General features: G+C 41.8%; 2 protein-coding genes and 1 long non-coding RNA gene across 5 annotated transcripts in view; 1 reads left to right on the top strand and 2 right to left on the bottom strand.

Annotated features, from left to right (window-relative positions):
• The window catches only part of POLQ (DNA polymerase theta), a 56,855-nt gene extending 50,590 nt beyond the window's left edge, over window positions 1-6,265 (bottom strand). For all 3 annotated transcript variants that reach the window (XM_416549.8, XM_040707131.2, XM_040707137.2), the window contains exons 1-4: window positions 6,067-6,265; window positions 3,395-3,577; window positions 2,298-2,428; window positions 1,140-1,296 (exon numbers count right to left, since the gene is read on the bottom strand). In XM_416549.8, coding sequence (XP_416549.6) covers window positions 1,140-1,296; window positions 2,298-2,428; window positions 3,395-3,577; window positions 6,067-6,256 — 661 coding nt within the window. In that variant the 5' untranslated portion in view covers window positions 6,257-6,265. The remainder of the gene's footprint in view (window positions 1-1,139; window positions 1,297-2,297; window positions 2,429-3,394; window positions 3,578-6,066) is intronic.
• A 93-nt stretch (window positions 6,266-6,358) lies between these two features.
• Window positions 6,359-17,311, bottom strand: METTL16 (methyltransferase like 16). Its single transcript, NM_001031602.2, has 9 exons — window positions 17,144-17,311; window positions 16,858-17,057; window positions 14,448-14,588; window positions 12,312-12,427; window positions 11,722-11,864; window positions 9,773-9,842; window positions 8,959-9,048; window positions 7,615-7,788; window positions 6,359-7,528 (listed from the first exon to the last, which is right to left on the bottom strand). Exons 1-9 carry the CDS (start codon window positions 17,269-17,271, stop codon window positions 6,914-6,916), a joined length of 1,677 nt encoding a protein of 558 aa, NP_001026773.2. The 5' UTR covers window positions 17,272-17,311; the 3' UTR covers window positions 6,359-6,913.
• LOC121109311 lies at window positions 16,900-17,941 on the top strand. The gene is made up of 2 exons (XR_005863011.2): window positions 16,900-17,205; window positions 17,481-17,941. It is a non-coding gene; the product is annotated as an uncharacterized LOC121109311 (long non-coding RNA).
• Window positions 17,942-18,837: the final 896 nt, after the last annotated feature.

Genomic DNA, 18,837 nt, shown 5'->3' with positions numbered 1-18,837 from the left:
CATTCAAGAACTGGGTCAGATTGCAGCAGCTTCAATTCAAACGATTTAAAAATGCAGCACAGCCATGGTCATCTACTCATCTTACAGCATACTGGCAGTGTAAAGAGTTCACAGTGATCCAGCCCCTGTAGTCCTGGTATGAATGTGCTATCTCATGATCTCATAGTCCTACAAAATCTGCAAGGCTTTCTTTTCCTTATTGTCTGTTGTTTTTAAAAAAATTTTCTCAAGAATATTAGGATGCCAGATGAACATGGAACGGTAATTTTTTAAGTGGAGGTCTCATACCAGCTTGGTAGTCATCTATTTTTCCAGTTTTTGTATTTCAGAAATAGCAGCCAACTATGTTACAGGCCAGAGCAAAGATGGGAGGGAGTACTGTATAAAATAAAACTAGGTATAGTTTTACTGAGAAGACAAGCAAATAGAAGAACAAATTTCTAATTGGTCTAGGAAAACACATCTCTCTCCAAGTGCACATACGGGTCTTCCAGGTTTTATATCTCCTCCCAAGCACTAAATGTGTATCAATGTTGTCTAGTGGCTGTCATGGCCATGGTGACCCAGAAGTCCATGCTACAAAGACAGACAGATTTTGAGTATACTACAAGAGAGAAATGAGTGTGTCACAGCCCTTCTAGTCACCATACCTACCTAGAGGGTCTCTATGTATTCAATATTTAGAACCCAGTGAGCAATTAACTTAATTCCTCCTCTTCCTCAAACTAACAATATACCATTGATGGAATATGTAGTCTTCGTCCCAAACAAATAAAAAGTTCTTGGAATTAAATTTCAGAATTTTAACTCAACTTCACTAATTGGAAGACACTTTCTAGCTATGAGAATCACAGGTTATTGCAAATGATCCCTACCCACGGACTGTCTTCCATACCCGACAAAATAAAGCTGCAGTTCTACCAATACACTCTTCTGCCACTGGGCTACACAGAATAGCCAAGACTGGATTCTGAAATCCAAATCAGAGATGCTCTGAATGAAGAAAAAGTGCTCAGATTTCCTGTACGTCATGCCCGTCACACAGGGAACTGAGTAAACACAAACTATCTCATGAATTCACATGTACTCAGATTATGTAAAAACCTCAGCCCCTTGGCAGTCAGGCCTTAGCATTTTACCCAGTGAGTCCATTTGGTTTTCTTCTATTAGCCTATTGATTAGACCATTGGCTTTCTCAATGGTGCAGACAGCAACATCCAGCAAAGAGAAACGTCCAGCAGGAGAGATGCTTCCCATGTAGCCTCCAACTCTCATATCCACCTCCTGAAACAGGGCCTGTATTCCAAAGGATATAGAATGTTGTGCCAAGGTTATAAATCTGAATTTTGACTGACACTTGCTGGAATTAAATAAAAGCCTATACATTATACAACCATGATCCCTAACACTTCTAATGCCAACAAATCAGATTAAAACCACAGCCCAGACAGTTACTTCTCCTTATCCCACACGTCACTGTCATGTGTATTTATTTCCAAAGCAGAAGCCAAGCAATACACATTATAGGATAATGTAAACATAACTGAGATGGAGAACACTTCTTAATATAAAAGTATTATTTACTATTAAGGAAGTTAGAGAGCACACAGTACAACACTTCATAATAGCAGTTGTACAGAGAGGCCTCACTCTTAAAAAAAAATATGGAGCAAAAGCCAAATGTTGGGCCCCAAATACAGAAACATCACATCTCCCAGCTGAAAGTCAAGCAACAGTGACTTCTTTTCTTCCAAGGCACATCACTGTAATGCCAAAACTTTGGCATGCTACACACAGAATTAACAAAATATACAAATATTTTGAAGCAGATGGATGGGATACCATACAATTTCAAGTGTGCAGCTAAAACCAAACCACTGGCCAGAAGAAGCAGAATATGGTATTGATAATTCTCCAGCTTTAGGAGATTAAAGAAGTAGAACTTTTCCATTATCAGTCTCTACAAAGCAGCTTTTGCACTCAGTTGTATCTTTACCTAGGAAATGTTACTAAGTTTAATAAAATCCCAAGTGTCAAACAACTATAAAAAAAAAAAAAAAAAGGCCTTCTGATTTCACTGTTGCCTTCAGTAATTCTTATTATTTTGACACATTAGCTAATGGAAACAATATTTTACATGAAAATCTTTCCCCCAGAAAAGTATCATTCTATCTACAAATTCTTTCTGAAACAACTCTGAAATATTCTTTTCCCTCAAATTCATGAAAATAATTTATTTAATAAACATGACTCAACAGCTATAAGCCATACAATTACCTTCCTTGCATGCTACTCACCTGCAGATAACATTTCTTCTCTTTGGCCACAGAGACAAAGGGAAGGATGAAAAGAGCTTTCTTACGAGTCTCTAAGACTCGCTTCAAAATGAGCAGTTCTGCAACAAGAGTCTTTCCAGCACTGGTAGGAGCTGAAAAAAAAATGTACTTCTGTATTATTTTTTAAAGTAATAGAAAAAAAAAAATCAAAGAAACAAGCATCTTAAAACTAGCACAGAAAACAATAGGAAGCTTGGGGCAAGACTCTTCAATTTTCTTGCCTACAACTGCTTTTGCATTTATCCCCAATAATGGGTCAAGAGGTCTGCAGAGAATTTCTCTTCTAGTGTCTCTCACGCTGCTTTCACCAAGGCTTGTGCTCTCATTTCTGCTCTGGAAGCAACAGCAGCTCAAATAAGCTGGAGATGAGAGGTAAGCTGATGGGGGAGAAATGAAAACAGCACTACAGTCTCTTGGTTGGAAAGGAGAGCTTAGCCACCACCACACTGACCTAGCCCCTCAATATTCTAACCCAACATCTTCTGAAGCCAAGTAATAAAACTCAAATACAAGCCTCAGAAAAATCATTCTGCTACTCCTCTAAGCTGATCATGATCCGAGTGCTGATCTGGGACAAATTTGGGGTAGACATCCCAAATTGTAATTTCCTGTGGACTTCTAGCCCACACGTCCTACCTCCCCTTCTATTCCATGCACCCCAACTACATTAAGAAAAAATGATGGAAAGATTGACGGAATTAGATAGTAAATAAAAAACTTCAGAAGTATTTAAATATGATATTGCTGGTATCATCCAGTTCATGGTTGCCTAATCTGTAAAAAAAATAGAGCGTTGACTTCAAATTATCAGTTTCTAAAGGAACAATAACAGAGAAAATAGAAAATAAGTCTCTCTCCACATCTGGAAAGGGAACCATCGAGTCATGTACCCCTTCCAGCAATGGTACAGAAAAGTAGATTTTCTCTTAAGGGGGGTCTCTCTGGAATAAAGAGGATGTTGACCTTTGCATCTGCCAGTTTGGCAACATTCTACAGCAGTATGTTCTTGTGAATGGCACTGGGAAATTTAGGGGGTTTGTTCTGTTATGTTTGCATACCTGAGTAAACCAGATTCTTCCCTTCCAGAACTTGTCCAAGCATTAAGCACTCTGCTTGCCATTCAAACATCTGTACTACTCCCAGACTGTGATATTTCTCCAAGACTGCTTTAGGAAGACCCCAGCTTGCAAGGAGCAACTTGTCTGCTTGATCTTCAGGAACATTTACCTGCTGACATTGCCCTTTGGGAGGAAAATGAAAACAAAAACAGAAACAGTACCACCCTTAAACATAAGGTCGCTTTATATACCTAAAGGTCAAACTTCTTTACAGTCTCCTTATTATGAGGAGAAGGTAACAAAATATTAACTTTCCTATATTTTTCAATATTTCCCATGCGTACTTTATCATTCTTCTCATCTCCTGACATCATCTTCTCAATTTCTCCTCCAGTTAGGTTTTCTACAGACAAATAATTTCTTTGCCAAACTCTCACTCTGATGTTTGCTTTTGAGACAGAGTAACCATGACCAAATACAGACTGGAGCAGAATTTCAGCACTGATTAGCTTAGCAGCATTACAATGTATTTGCCATCTTACCCTTACTCAGACCATTTCCTTTTTAGATTACCGCTACAGAGCCCTCAGTAGTTCTCACAGATTACAGAACTGCCTTGGCTCTTTTTCACTTCACAGAAAAAGCTAAATAACTAATGTAAAATAAACAGGCAACTCAAGCTACTCCGCACAGTTACGTCTGTTTTTCAACACTGATTAGTATCTTCACCACACTGCCAGTTCCTCTAGTTTAATTAAGTCCTTTGCTTCCCATTTCTTGTCCAGATAATTTTGTGCTGGCTACAGATACTGCCTCCTTTGTGGTTCTCTCTTTTTCCTAATTATTAAGGAAACTCAAACCTTTTGTCCCTTTCCTCATCTGAGAGAGAAAACAGATTTCTGATCCAGAGTAATGCCTTCAATGACTACTTAGTTCCCATAGCAGCACTTTGTGAAAGACCTCATCAAATCTATATGAAAAACAAGTAATCGTGTGTAATGACACTATTGCACCCGCTCTTCCAACACCATATTAAAAAAAAATAATCATATAAAAAGGGTTTTACACTGTTGTAACAGCATAAGGGCAAACATGATCAGGAAAATACGGGCTGCTTATGCATGCTAGTATTTATAGACAACAAACAAAAACTTCAGCTGCTTTTTTAGGTTAACTCCAGTCTAGCTATCAGTAGTGCACAACCATTCTCCCCTGCACAACTACATAAAAAGGCTGTTACATCTTAGCTCTGAAGCAGTTGCTTCACTGTGTATTATCCAATCACTATGAAATACTAAATAAAACGTCCAGCATATCCAGAGTGAACAACAGTGTGTTACAAGCAGAACAGGTTTCCATGGTGCATTAAGAAGTGGCCAGATTTCTCTACCCTACAACGTCACCAGTATGGCAGAATTAGAGTTCATAATAATTTAAAAACAAAACAAATAGATGTATATTGGATCTCAAGCTTCTCTCCTAATGCTAAAACCAACAGGCTGCCTATGAAAGACTGCACAGGTAAGGGATGACATGGCTCTAGAGTTGGAAGAATGCCTTTAGATAAACACTGGATGCAAGTTTGAAAACTTGTGCCTTAGGAACCTTCCCATTTAAAGCATATGTATGTAAGTGTAATACCGCATCAACCTTTTTTTACCTACTGGAAAAATGCTAAGAGAGAGTCAAAAGCAGGATGATGCATGTTGCTGGGTCAGAGCACTGGGATTTAGTTGTGTCTAAAAGAAAGGCTGGATGTCAGGAAAAAGTCCTTCACCCCGGAACAGGCTGCCCAGGGCAGTGGGCATGGCTCCAACCTGCTGAAGTTCAAGGAGCTTTTGGACATTGATCTCAGACATAGAGTTTGAATTTTGAGTGTTCCTGTGTGGAGACGGGAGTTGGAATTGATGATCCTTGTGGGTCCTTTCTAACTTGGGATGTTTTGTGTTTCTATAACCCTAAAGTGTGCAGAATGTGGGCTCTGTTGGACACGGGAGTGTCGCATGCTGAATGTCTTTGAGGAGAGCTGACAAAGCCGCATCTTGCAGCATATAAACACAGTGGTGAGAAGACGCTGCCTGCCTGCAGGAGGCTGGGAGGTGTAAAGAGTTTTATCAAGAGGTGAAGTTAGGGTAGGAGATGTTGTGTAAAGGCCTCGTACGTAGAAATGAGGTACAAAAAGTCACCGCACATCCCTGCATTTGCAGGAGTCCGTCCGCTAACCAGGACCACGAAACGCGGTGTTTTCCAGATGCGAGCATTCTAGCGGCTGGAATCGCTAGTACAGCCGGACAGACTGTGCTGATTGCTGTGCTAGAGCAGCACCTAGAGGCCAAGGCCCGCTGTTACGCGGCGCGCACCAGAAACGAGCCCCGCTTCAGCATCGTGCGCAGAACCAGCATGCTCTTGCCCTCCTCAGCTAAAGGCCGAATTGCACAAAGACCCTTGGATTCACCTTTGTGCACTGCCAGCCTTTTAGTGCAAACGCGCACCTCAGCCGCGGCTGCCTCCCGCAGGGAGAAACCAGCCCGTGCTTCACACGGGCAGCGCAGGCCCTGCCCGGGCCCACCCGTCTCCCCCCCGCCCCCGCTCCCCCCGGGACGTCCCCTCACCCACGCGCGGGACCCCCAGCCCAGCGCACCCCGCCGCCTCTCCGTCTGCGCTCCCGCTACCTGCCGAGCCGCCGCCGCCGGGGCTCCCGCTGCAGCGTAGGGAGACCTCGAGGCCGGGCGGGGGGCTGAGCACGGCGCGGCAGGGAGCCGCGGGGCCGAGCGGGGCAGCCCGGGCCGCCCTGCCGAGCCCCGCCGCCGAAACCGCGGCGACGCCGTTAGCGGTGGCGCCGCCATCTTCCCGCCGCGCCATTCAAACGGCAGCCCCGCCCCGCGGCTCCCAGCCCGGGAGCCTCCAGCGGCCGGGTCGGCTCCAGGAGGCGTAAACTGCAGAAAAGTACAGAAATACATCGTGTTTCTAAACTGTGTCCTTCTTTAATCAGCGCCTAAAGGATGTATCCATCTTGCTGCTCTGTAGGTCAAAGGCTAATCACAGCAAAGGAACGAGAGGTGTACTTAAACCCCCGGCTGAGGACTCATAGCCGCAGAAGGCAACTCCCAAGGCAGACCAATTTCCTGCATTTGTATGAAAAATACTGAAGAAAATATTTCAGTAAAGTACTAGTCTACATAGTAACAATATATAAATCTATTACACTGGATAAGAAAAAAAAAAACAAAAAGAGCACTGCTGATATTTGAAACGGTCACAGCATAGATGTGTTTCACTGCAACGTGTAGTTTTATAACTGAAAAACAAGACATATTACTTCTCTGTCCTTCAGTGCACATGAAGTCATACTTTATGAACTCCCTGCAGCTTAAAAAAAAGCTATTTAACATTAAAAAGAGCTTTAATTTTCATTTTACTAATGTTTAAGGGGAAAATCTTATTTTGCTAACCATTTAAACCATCAAAAAATAGTTTATAAAACTTGAAGACTCATTTTTACCAAAGTGAGATAAAGGGCTAACTAGCAACCAACCGAAGAACTTGGTTCCGTAGGTACGTGCACAGCTGGTTCATTAAGTCTCTGTTCTGCCCTTCAACCCAGTGCATTTCTACTAATACATCATTTCCTTCTTTCTTCACGTTCATTAAACATTTAAAGAGGAAACATCTACTGGTTTCCTTGGGACTTTGTCCTTTTTCAGCTGTTAGATTGCCAGCTTCCTCGGAAGGCTGAGCTCCCTGCTCTGCACTACTGGAACCTTCGTTAAATGATGCTTCTGTCTGCTTTGCTTCTGTCTCCTCCTCCTCCATATGCTCACTCAATTCTTTGGTAGCTGATTCTTCCCTTAGCTCATCATCTGCAGTCAAGTGGACATCCTCACCAGGTGCCACAAGCTCAGTTTCAGAGTCTTCAGTCTTGGATTTTTCACAGTCCACACTGTTGCTCACACTGTTCTGGCTGTTTTTTTCCTCTTCCATTGCTTGCAGAACATCATCAGAAGCTCGAGGAAGTTCTCGTAATTGCCTTACTCTCTCTCTTTTCTTTCTCCTCAGATGAACCCAGGAGTTTTCAATGGCAGTCACAAACAGGCTAACTTCATCTTTCCCACAAGGAACACGTTTATGCTGAACCTATTGCAGAAGACAGAAGAACTTCAAATTATTCATTCACACACTTCAAAGTAGGATACTGTAACATCTAACACTTAATATTTTACCTTCAAATCAGCAAGAATCTTCTCTATCCAGGCTCTAACAACAGCAATGCCTTCTACAGCATCCCAGCCCATCGCTGCAGCTTTGATGGATAATTCTTTGACTGTAGAAGCCAAGACTGTAAATGTAATTGGCTTTCGAGGTTTTTCTAGTTTTCTTCTCTTAGAGGGAGGTGACTAAAAGAAGAAACAAAAGCAGTGTAACACCAAAAAAATACAATGCTACGCACTATTAGTGGGATGACTTTTGTATTCACAATACCTATGGATTAACAGTGTATCTAAACCACTAAATAGTTGCTGACATAACCTGTGTTATCACGCGATTATCACGATGATAACCTGTATTATCCTGCGAGAGAAGTGATTGTCCTCCTGTACTCTGCCCTTGCAAGGCCCCAGCTGGAGTACTGTGTCTAAATCTGGGGCCCACAATATAGGTAAGACGTGGAACTTCTGGAGAGGATCCAGAGGAGGGCCACAGAGACGATATAAAGGACTGGAGCACCTCTCCTATGAAGACAGGCTGAAGGAACTGGGTTTGTTCAGCCTGGAAAAGAGAAAGCTGCAGGAAGACCTCATTGCAGCCTTCCAGTATTTAAAGGGAGTTTAAAAACATGAGTGAAATCAACTTTTTACAGGGGTATGTAGTGACAGGACAAGGGGAAATGGTTTTAAACTAAAGGAGAGGAGATTTAGATTTGACATCAGTGGGAAATTTTTTACTGAGAGAGTGGTGAGGTGCTGGCACAGGCTGCCCAGAGAGGTTGTGGACACCCTGTCCCTGAAGGTGTTTAAGGTCAGGTTGGATGGGGCCCTGGGCAATCTGATCTAATACCTGACCTAGCAGTTGGCAACCTTGCCTGTGGCAGGGGAGTTGGAACTTGATGATCCCTTCCAACCCAAGCCATTCTATGATTCTATGACATAGTCAGGTCTAAAGCAGCTAAAACATGTTCATATTTATTTGGTAACAAGAATCTATATGAAAATCAAAATCAAGTTCTCAGGGGAAAATTTTAAGTTTAAATCTAGCCCAAAAATTGTAATATCCTACATACACTTTCTGGAGTTACAAGTGACCCATACTTTCACTGAAGCCCACAGGAAATCCCTGCAGCCTTCTTTTTCCCTCCCTATACACAAGTCATAATGGATCACATGTAACAACTGCTAACAGACTGAGAGCCAATTAACAACACCCACTGTCCACACAGCCCACTCCATCAATATTCCTTTCTGATGGAGAGCAGATCCTTTCACAGCTGTTGTACTTACAGCTCATTAGGCTCTTCCTCAAATAAGAGGCACAGACATACAAAAGCAAGACAAAACTAAGATACTTACAGGTACTTGTACATCATCATAGAAACTCCATGCCAGTGCCCATCTCATAGTACGTCCTTGACAGAATTCCGTGTGAGTAACTTTAGGAACCTACGTGAAGTAGCAATAGAAAATTTTGTTTCATATTAATAAATAACACTGTTCTACTCCACACATTTTTAAACAGCAACAGTTAGCATAGTTATTTCCTCAAGGCAGGAATGGAAATTCCTTCTGACATAGCTCTTAGTTGTTAGTGACCCACGAAGCTGGTCAGTGCCAAGGCTGCTAGCAGTGACTGAAATTTCCCATCTCTACCTACGACATCTGTGCATTTTGAGGAACTCAGGTTCAGAGTCATGCAGCTTTTGAGTACTGCCTAAAATAGAGCACACGTGCAAGAGAGAGAGAGAGAGAGACAGAGAGGGAGGATGGAAGGAGATGGAGATGAGACATGGAGACAGACGGACAGAGGAAAATCTCTACTCTAGATTTTTTTCCTACCTTTGAATTCCTGTATCTATCAAAATTCCAACAATAAATTGAAGTTTTGGAACATGAATGCCATATTCTAATCTGAACCACCACATAACATGTGCTTGGTTAAAACAAACATAACCCCAGATCTACTGTAATAGTGATTATGAAACTAATCAAAATGGAATTGGTAGTCCGAAGAATACAAAAGGAAACCTCAGCTCTTCTGTACGAGGCTCACAAGGATTTCTCTCATTTTAATGAGGTACAAACAATACAGCACAGGAAAGAAAGTGTGTAAAAGCCTATAATGAATTCAACATACACAGGATATGTAAGGACTGTATATAAAACTTACCCCCTGGATTTTAAGTTCCTCTTTCAACGGTGCTAAACTGCATTTCTTCCCCAGCATACAACTGTACCACCTGCAGACGATACACAACAAAGAGTTTTTACAAATATGGATCAAGGGAAAAGGGAAACTGACAAAAAGAACTATCTGGATCAGAAATCTGCATGAACAAATTCAAAAACAACACAAAAAGAACAAAATTAGTCTTAAATAGAGTACTACGACACAGTACAACATGTATCAGGAAAGGAGCAAAGACAGCCTAGAGAGGAGAATGTGTTCTCAGAAAGTATAATATTGAAACAGCATCTGAACAAGCAGGAATCACATCTCAAAAAGTGACCTTAATTACATGTAAGGTACCACTCCTTACAATAACCTGTAACTTTCCTTGGAGAAGTAGAAGAAATATTATAAGAAGATAAAAGATAAGAAAAGAAGAAGAAATATTCAGTTACTGACAAGTATATGTGCTTAAGAGGCTGACCTACTGATTGCCATTTCTGCTCATTCATAACTCATTATCCAGGTTCCTATTACCATATGAGAAATAAAACAGGAGAACTCTCCCACCTCCAAAACAAGAAATTTGTTTAGCTGGAGCTAATCCTTTCACTTAGCTTCTCATCTTCAGTATCTCCAAGGAATACACTTCTGTTCTTCATTTAACTGACTTCTCAAGTTCCATTACCATCTCTTAAATAACTGTCCCTTAATACTGCAGTTAAGTTGATTTTCTGCACAGTACAACATAAAGAATTTCACAGAGTAATACTTACATGAAATCCCAACATTCCTGGCAAAGCTAAAACACACTTCTTCGACAAAACTACTAAATACCAAACCCTCAACTTCTAATTGAAGAAGAAGGGAAGAGGAGGTAGAATAAGTCAAGAAAGCCTCCTGGCCAAAGGGAGTCTCAGTCTTCTCTATTAACAGTTCACTACTCATGCCCTTTGGTACTGTTGCCAAACCTTGTTTCTAACAAAACACAAAAGAGTATTTTAAGCAAGCTGTTACTTCTCTATCAAGTTCTCCAAGGTTTACAACCTTGAAACCTCATTTTTTTTTCTCCTTGAAAGAACTGCAAGGCAGAAGCACTTCTAAAAGAGTCCTGTTTCACTTTGTCCTACTTTTCAATAAAAACACATTCTTCATATTTAATTTTTTTCCCCCAGATCCATCACTAGAAAAATATACATTCTAAATAAAAGATTTGGCATCAGATGGATGACAATGAGATCCCAATGCAGTGCTCTAGAAGAGTCTCAACAAAACACATGTTGAATATACAGATGGAAGGCTGAACTTCCTTAGCTCAGAGCACTGATGAAGCTGTGGTACTAACACAAAAATTGTGGCAGCTGCATTTTAGAAGTATATTTAAAAAAATCTGAAGGAAGCTCCCAGAAACCTAGAGGAATAACATACAGAACAACATTACTTGGTGGGAAGGGTTGTCTGAAAAACTGAAGATATGCCGTTTTTCTTGTTCAAAAGATGTCACTGCAATTATTATTTCAGTTCATATTCACACAAGATAGCATTCAGTACAATAGCGCCCTTTAGTAGATAGATCTGTAAGATATCAAAATTCAACCAGGAAAAGAGAAAAGCTTCCAGGTAATGAACAGTTTAGTAGAAGTCAACATTCATCCTCCTATCCCAGAAGAACCTAACAATATATGCTGACCATCTTTAGCAGGCACATACACTAATTCAGCTGCAAGCAACAAGTGCCACTGGTACGGGCTTTTTCGCTTTCTGCCTTTAAACATCTCCCCTAATGACTTGTAATCGTTTGATGCTCAACAACAATTAATTTTATATAAACTGAGACTAAGTAACTGAACTAAACACTGGACTACAGCTACATTCTTTACTAAAATATCACTTCCACATTATTTCAGACTGAAAAGCAAGTCAACATTTAACCAGAAGAAAGCACTTACCGCAACCTCTTTTTCAGTTGTAAGCTGTCATGAATAATTCTCTTGACAAACTCCAGCTCTCCCCCCTCAGCCATGATTTCAGTGATCCCTCCTGTATTTACAGAACTTGGAGGAGGGCGCCGTGGGTTTCGAGAATTTACTCCCTGGATAAGAAAGATTAAAAATTGTAATTAACCTCAAATAAACATTTTTAAAAAGGATTACTTTCAAACTATATCCTAACTCAGTCAGTAGCAAAAGACACCACCCCTATCCTCCCCACACTGCCACCGTGGATAATAAGACAAAAATACATCCAAAATAAGCCTATATAACAGGCATTGAATTTCAGATTTAGTAGCAGTCTACTTTCTAAACCAACTCTCAAAGACAACAAAATCTTGTGAAAAAAATCCACTTCAGACAGGACAGCACTTTCAAGTTTTTCAGTGTTTATTTTGGGGCACGGAAAGAGAAAACTTCAATGCTATTTCGTAATGATTTGGGATTTTCCACTGAATTTTCCCAAAGAGAACAGGTTTAATTGTTGATACCCTCCCACTCAGTGAACAGTGGAATAAGTACATGCAACTTTTAGTTTGCTAGCTTACCTTCGCCTCCAACTGGTTGGCAAAAAAAGGAGGGTTGCACATGCAGAAATCATAAATTATCTCAGATTCTTCTTTCAGTGCATCCATTAGAAGAGTCTTCTGTGGTACCTTAACCACTAATAGAAAAGAAGGATTTAGTCAGTAAGGAGTGTCCTATTTTATCAAACATGTGATTTTCATTTCTGCATTTCTTGAAACAATATAAAAACTGCACTTTCTTAGCAACATACTCTACAAAAAAAGCATAACATCAGCATGCAAATAAGGACTTTAGTTTAAGGAGTAGAATACAAACAGCTTAACAGCTTGTAAGTACATACACAGTAGCAGTGGAAGACACAAGTCTAAATCAACAATTAACTGCATGAGTTGCACTAAGTTCTCTGCTGCAACTACAAACATAAAAGCTTTCATAATTCAAATTTATGGAAGGACAGTAGCTTACCCTACCATTACATATGGGGTATTGATGAAAAAAAAATGGAAGAACAAATTTTGGCAATCATCCTATTCCAATACGATAAACATACAACTCAGAGCATCATGTAATTTTTTTCTACTACTCACAATGAATCTCCAGGATTGTACATTCAGAAAAAATTCTTTTGGAAGAAAGTTATTGACATTTCACAAAGTATTTCACTTTCAGCCAAAAAAAAACCCTTTTTTAATGTTTTTACTATCAGTGAATTAACCTTTTCATTGAAGATTGAAGAATTAAGATTATACTGCAAAATGATCTCCAGATAAAGCTACCCAGCATGACAAAAATCATTTGGAGGAAAAAAGAAACAGATGCTGAACCATTTTCCACCTGACTCCAGGTTGCTACATTAGTTACTGGTTACAGCAGCATAATCAGCTCTAGCTAAACACTTCAGACCCAGGAATTAAGAAGTCACAGGCTGGATCAATTCCAGGAAGCTGCCGGCTACAAGTACCCTTAGTGGCACACCCTGGCCTGCTGCTCTGCCCAACAGCAATCAATCATTTACTTCAGCTTATCACTGTTGGCACTACAGCTACACCTGAGACATCTTCCCACGCTGGAGGTATTTCCTGTGAAGTGTAATACCACCACAGCACTAAGAATCCTATCGTGGCAGCGGTTAGAGAATACCCTCATTGTTCCCCACATCAAGATCTGGATCTTCAAGACTGACAGAGGAAAATATTTTGGTAAAAAGCATACTCCCAAAATCTAGCAGAACCACAATTTTTATTTCAGAGATGAATAATGGTCCAGCTTTATAGCGTATAAAACTCTCATTGACATTCTTCCAAGCTCTTCTACAGATAGAGTCAAGCACTCTGCTACCACCACAGGCACTGTTAAGACTTAGTTCAGAAATGAAGGATTGATTCTGTACAAAGTATAGAATCATAGAATCACCAAGGTTGGAAAAGACCCACAGGATCACCCAGTCCAACCATCCACCCATCACCAACAGTTCTCACTAAACCGTGTTCCTCAACACAATGTCCAAACATTCCTTGAACACCTCCAGGGTCGGTGACTCCACCAGCTCCCTGAGCAGCCCATTCCAGGGCCTGACCACCCTTTCAGAGAAGTGGTATTTCCTGACGTCCAGCCTGAACCTCCCCTGGCGCAGCTTGAAGCCATTCCCTCTAGCCCTATCACTAGTCACATGAGAGAAGAGGCCGACCCCCAGCTCACCACAACCTCCCTTCACGTAGTTATAGAGAGCAATAAGGTCTTCCCTGAGCCTCCTCTTCTCCAGACTGAACAATCCCAGCTCCTTCAGCCGCTCCTCACATGTATATTAGTGTCACGCAAATTATTTGAGGGGAATACTCCGTGTCTCCCAGTAGCAGAAACAGCATGGACTCTAAGAAATGCTTCAGTAACAGAAGGAAACATGGAGAGAGAAAAGCTCCCTAGGATTTAGTTTAACTTTCAGATTTTTGTAAAGATGAGAAGCTCCTTTTCCATACTTGCCATTCTGAACAAGCTGTGACTTTTTGTTTTAAGCATACACGGACCTTAGCAAACACTCTGCCAGTAAAAACAACGGAGCATGTATTGGCAGGAATACTGGTTCTGATACACCACTTGAACGTGGCAAAAAAAATAGGCCACAACATTTGTATGCTACTAAATAGGCTATTACTGACCTTTTATAAGATCAGACAAGTTATTCTGCTCCACATTCTTCTTGGCATAATTGAAGCACATATCATCCACTTCTGTGGCAAGAAAATACCAGCCATTCAACGTTGATCCAAGTAATGGGTATATGCACGATGCCCCTGTCCCTGCAGGTGTAAAAAACATATGAAGAAAGCAAAATAAGTCTCTAGCGTCATACACAGCAATTATGCACTTTAAGCAACAAAAAGAAGTAATCTCAAGAAGGCATTGCTCACCAATCATCCATTATTCGGTTCTTTAGTGAATAGTCTTAAAACGTAATTTAAAATACAGCATTGTGAAAGATGCACTATGAATACACAACACTGCAATCCTCCCTAGAATACATTTTCTAGTAATTTATCAACTTTTCTTCAGCAATGTTCCCACATACAGAGAAAGCCAAATGTATCCTGTTTGACTAAGAAAAGATGTCAATATATACTTTTTTTCTGTATTTTTCTATCTTCTTTCAAGTATCATGAATGATTTTACCTTGATGCACACAGGAACCATGTTCACATAAAAGAAAAGAAATCTGATATGACTTTTTTCCTAATGCCAACAAATAAATAAACAAATGAAAAGAACAGCGGGGATACCAATTAAGATCTCCAAAAAGGTAACCAGATAAAAACTTGGTAACAAACAGAAATACACTGCAGCACCAAAGGATTCTTTTTAAAATGTATGGCACATCTAGGTGATTCAATCACTAAAAACTTTAAAAAACAGAGATCAGAGATCAGAGATTTATCAGGAATCTACTATCATATGGATTTACTGAAACATAAAGAACAACAACAGTAAGCAAGAAAAAGCATGCACACTTATTTCCTGAGTTCCTTTTATGTTCTTCTTTGACGATTTACCTCTTGCCCAGAGTTAGAATATCAAAGCTGATTGCAAACTCACACTGAACATCTTCCAGTAGTTAGAGAACTTAATGCATCTGTCTCTTCTACTTACTCACCTACTGCAACAAAGCCCACGGGAACTGTTTTTGAAAATACTACCTAATGTTAAATGTGTTGAAGTCAGCTACCAAGTCTAAAAGTTACGAAAGCAGCGGTGCACACACCACATAACGATACAAACCTTCACAGGTTCTTCTATCTACTTGAAACCAAACCAAGAATGCGAGAACTGAAAAACGACAACAACGAGTAACAAGCTAGAAAACACCGAGAAAACGTTCATGACAAATATTTGCATAGTAACCGAGATTACTGAACCCAAGCTTTGAGGAAGTCAGCAACTGCAGCATTTTCATAATAAACACAAGCAACGCTTAAGAAGTGAAAAAGGAGCTGCAGTGCACCCAGACACGTGTGCTGGCTGGTATCATCCACCTGTGGCTGTTCAGTCCAGTTTAAACTATATCCTGTTTTCTACAGAACATCTTCGACGGTCTTCAATCAAAAGATGCCTTTGCTATTAACTTCCTTGGTTTCTAATTAAGCCTCTTTTAAAACTTAATTCATGAAAGAACTAAGAACATAATAATTCAAGGTTTTTGTTTTCAAAAATCTGTCAGAAAAGACAGATCAGTCACCTGTCACACACACCTGAAACCTGGTTTCAGGTGGGACACAATGCCCTCATAGTGTATGGTGCGATGCTGTGCTTTGCCTTAAGGAGAAAAACAAGGTTGATAACACGCTGATGTTTCAGTTGTTGCTGAGCAGTACTGTACAGAGCCAAGGATGTTTCATTTGTCAGCTTCTCATACTGCCCTGCCAGTGAGGAGGCTGGAGGGACGAGGAGCTGGGAGGGAACAGAACCAGGAGAGCTCACCTAATCTGGCCAGAGGGATATTCCATACTGTATGACTTCATGTGAAAAATAAAGCTACTGAAACGAGGGGAGCTGGCAAATGGAAGGGGGGGGGGGTCTGCTGCTGCTGGGGGCTGGTTGGTGTGTAGTGAGCAACTGCACTGTGTGTCACATGTTTTGTGTGTGCATGTATATATATAAATAATCATAGTCACCGTGCTATCTTCCTTTTCTGGCCTAGTGAACAGTTTTTATCTCAGCCTATGAGTTCTGCCTTTTTTTCCCCAGTTCTCCTCCCATCCCACTGCAGGGGGGGAGTCAGCAAAGGGCTGTGTGGCATTCAGCTGCCTGCTGGGTTAAACCACCACACACAGAAAAAGTATCTCGTTAAAGGAACCCGAGAAAGAATCGTTATGCAACTCATAAGCTCTCATGTATACGTCTAAAATGCTAACACAACTCATCGGTTAGAAGACAGAGAAAAAAATACAACCCATTTTCTACACATGTGCTTTGTCAAAAACACTGACGCGCAGCGAATCTTACCAGCTAGCTTCATTAGTCATAAATAGCGGACTAATTAAGCACTTCGCCTTATAAATAGCTCGCAGTAAATACCTATGTCGATGCCCCGCCTAAGCACTCGCTTGTCAGCATCCTGGTGGCCAATGAGATCCTCCACCCAGTGGATGTAGTTCAGCCTCAAGGGGACGGTGGGAATGAGCCTTTCCAGGGGGATGTCAATGGTAAGCCCAAAATCCTCCTTCAGGAGGGTACACGTCAGAGCTCTCACCGCCTCGGGGTCCTTGAAGTTCAGGCTGAAAGCACAAGCAGGCGTTACGTCGGGGTCCGGCCGCAGACACGCGCGCAGCTCGGAAACCCGCCCCCCCTCGCGGCCGCCTACCTCACCCTGCCGGCCAGGGTGGTCTGTACGTGCTGCCGGAACTCGGGGTACTTGCCGGCCAGGTAGGCGAAGTCGGGCGGCTTGTCCTTGTAGCGGTTGCGCGCGTGCATCGACTTGTTGAGCGCCATGGCGGGAGCACGGCGCAGCCCTCACCCAGCGGGCCCCACCGCAGCGCCTCCCGGCACGCACCGCGGGCCGCCGGGACGTACCAAAGGCGGCGGGCGGGGGGAGCCGTGAGGGGACGGAGCGGGGAGGGGAGCGAGCGGTGCGTTGGAAAACCCGGAGGTTTGATACGCTCGATGGCTAACGGTGGCGGTTTTGTTTTGTTTTGTTTTAGATAACGTACACGCAAACATGCAAAAATCCCATTTTCCTGAAGGTGGCTGTCTAAGATCAGAGTTGCTTCTGATTGGAAGAAGTGTTTACTATAAATAACCTCTAATAGGCATTCCTCTGAGCAAGCAGCAGTGAAAGCTCATCTGGAGGTGGAGGGCGAGCGAGGAAGACCATTGGAAGAAGCAAAAGGCCAAAAGGCTGTCGGTTGGACTGTCATGATGCTGAAAGGACGCTAGGCGGTAGAAGAGACCATGGAGTACAAGACTGGAAACCTCATCAATCACTACCTGAGATAGGCGTGTGTGTAATTATCTCGCAGGTAATCAGTGAGTGTGTTACTACCTGTGGAAATAGAATGGACTCTGAATCACGTCATCTTGGAAGGACTTATGGTGGAAATATCCCCAGGGCTTCCCGGTGCTGCTAAATAAAGAACACCTGACTTAATGCTAACAAAACCTTGTTCTGTTTCTGCGCACTGATTTCTCCTGTTCGCTTCTCACAGCTACACCCACGACGTGCCAGAATGGCTTCGTTACTCTGAAGGCATCTTTAAAACCTCTCAGCGCTGTGAATTGCTTTCTGTGTCATCAGTTTGGGCCTGCAGCCCCTCCCGGCCTGGCAGCAGCCTGCCATTGGCACACCTGGTTTCCCCACTTCAGATCCATAACACAAAGAGCTCGTACTTCCAGTTATTATCATACTGCCGTTTGCTGAACACGCATTTTGAAAGACACATAAAAAGGACTTCATAATGAGCTTTGATTTTAAAAAGTGGCAAAACAAAGGCTAAAACTGGGACTTAAAGCTGGCTTCAGCTCCCAGCTGTGTCATTGACAGCTTGGGCACATTTCCTTCCCAAGTGCCAAGTTCTCCCATCAATACAGGAGGAACTTACTGTCTGAATACAGTGTATTAGTTCCTCAGATAACTTGGATAAAAGCATACCTCAGCAAGAGTGACATTAAAGTACAATCTATTATTCTTCTATTCGTTTTCCAGGCTGGATGTGGCTCTGGGCAGCCCGGTCTGGTGGTTGGTGACCCTACACATAGCGGGGGGGTTGAAACTCGATGATCATTGTGGTCCTTTTCAACCCAGGCCATGCTATGATTCTATTATTCTATGATTTTTTTCCTTGTTAAACTTCCAAATGCTTGCATGTTGTTTCAAAATTAAGTACGTAGGCATCCACATTTGACTCTCAAATGTCTGAAATGACTTTGCAGCTGGGTTTGCTTTCAGTCCTAGCTCCTGCCCTCACAGCTGTCTGTGTCCTAAGGGCAGCCAAGCTGCTAAGCTTCACACAGAAAAGACTAATTTTATTATCTGTTTTCTTAAACACACACCTTTTTTTA

This window comes from Gallus gallus, chromosome 1 (genome assembly GCF_016699485.2).
Source record: "Gallus gallus isolate bGalGal1 chromosome 1, bGalGal1.mat.broiler.GRCg7b, whole genome shotgun sequence".
Taxonomy (NCBI): Eukaryota; Metazoa; Chordata; class Aves; order Galliformes; family Phasianidae; genus Gallus; species Gallus gallus.
This window is presented reverse-complemented; position numbering and strand designations above follow the sequence as displayed.

Excerpts from the sequence above, each read along its gene's own strand:
- METTL16 (NM_001031602.2), bottom strand. The coding sequence starts at position 17,271 with ATGGCGCTCAACAAGTCGATGCACGCGCGCAACCGCTACAAGGACAAG. Across the intron at positions 14,589-16,857 it reads TAGGCGGGGCATCGACATAG|GGACAGGGGCATCGTGCATA; the intron begins GTATTTACTGCG and ends TTACACCTGCAG. Across the intron at positions 7,789-8,958 it reads ATGATGATGTACAAGTACCT|TCACCTCCCTCTAAGAGAAG; the intron begins GTAAGTATCTTA and ends TTCTTCTTTTAG.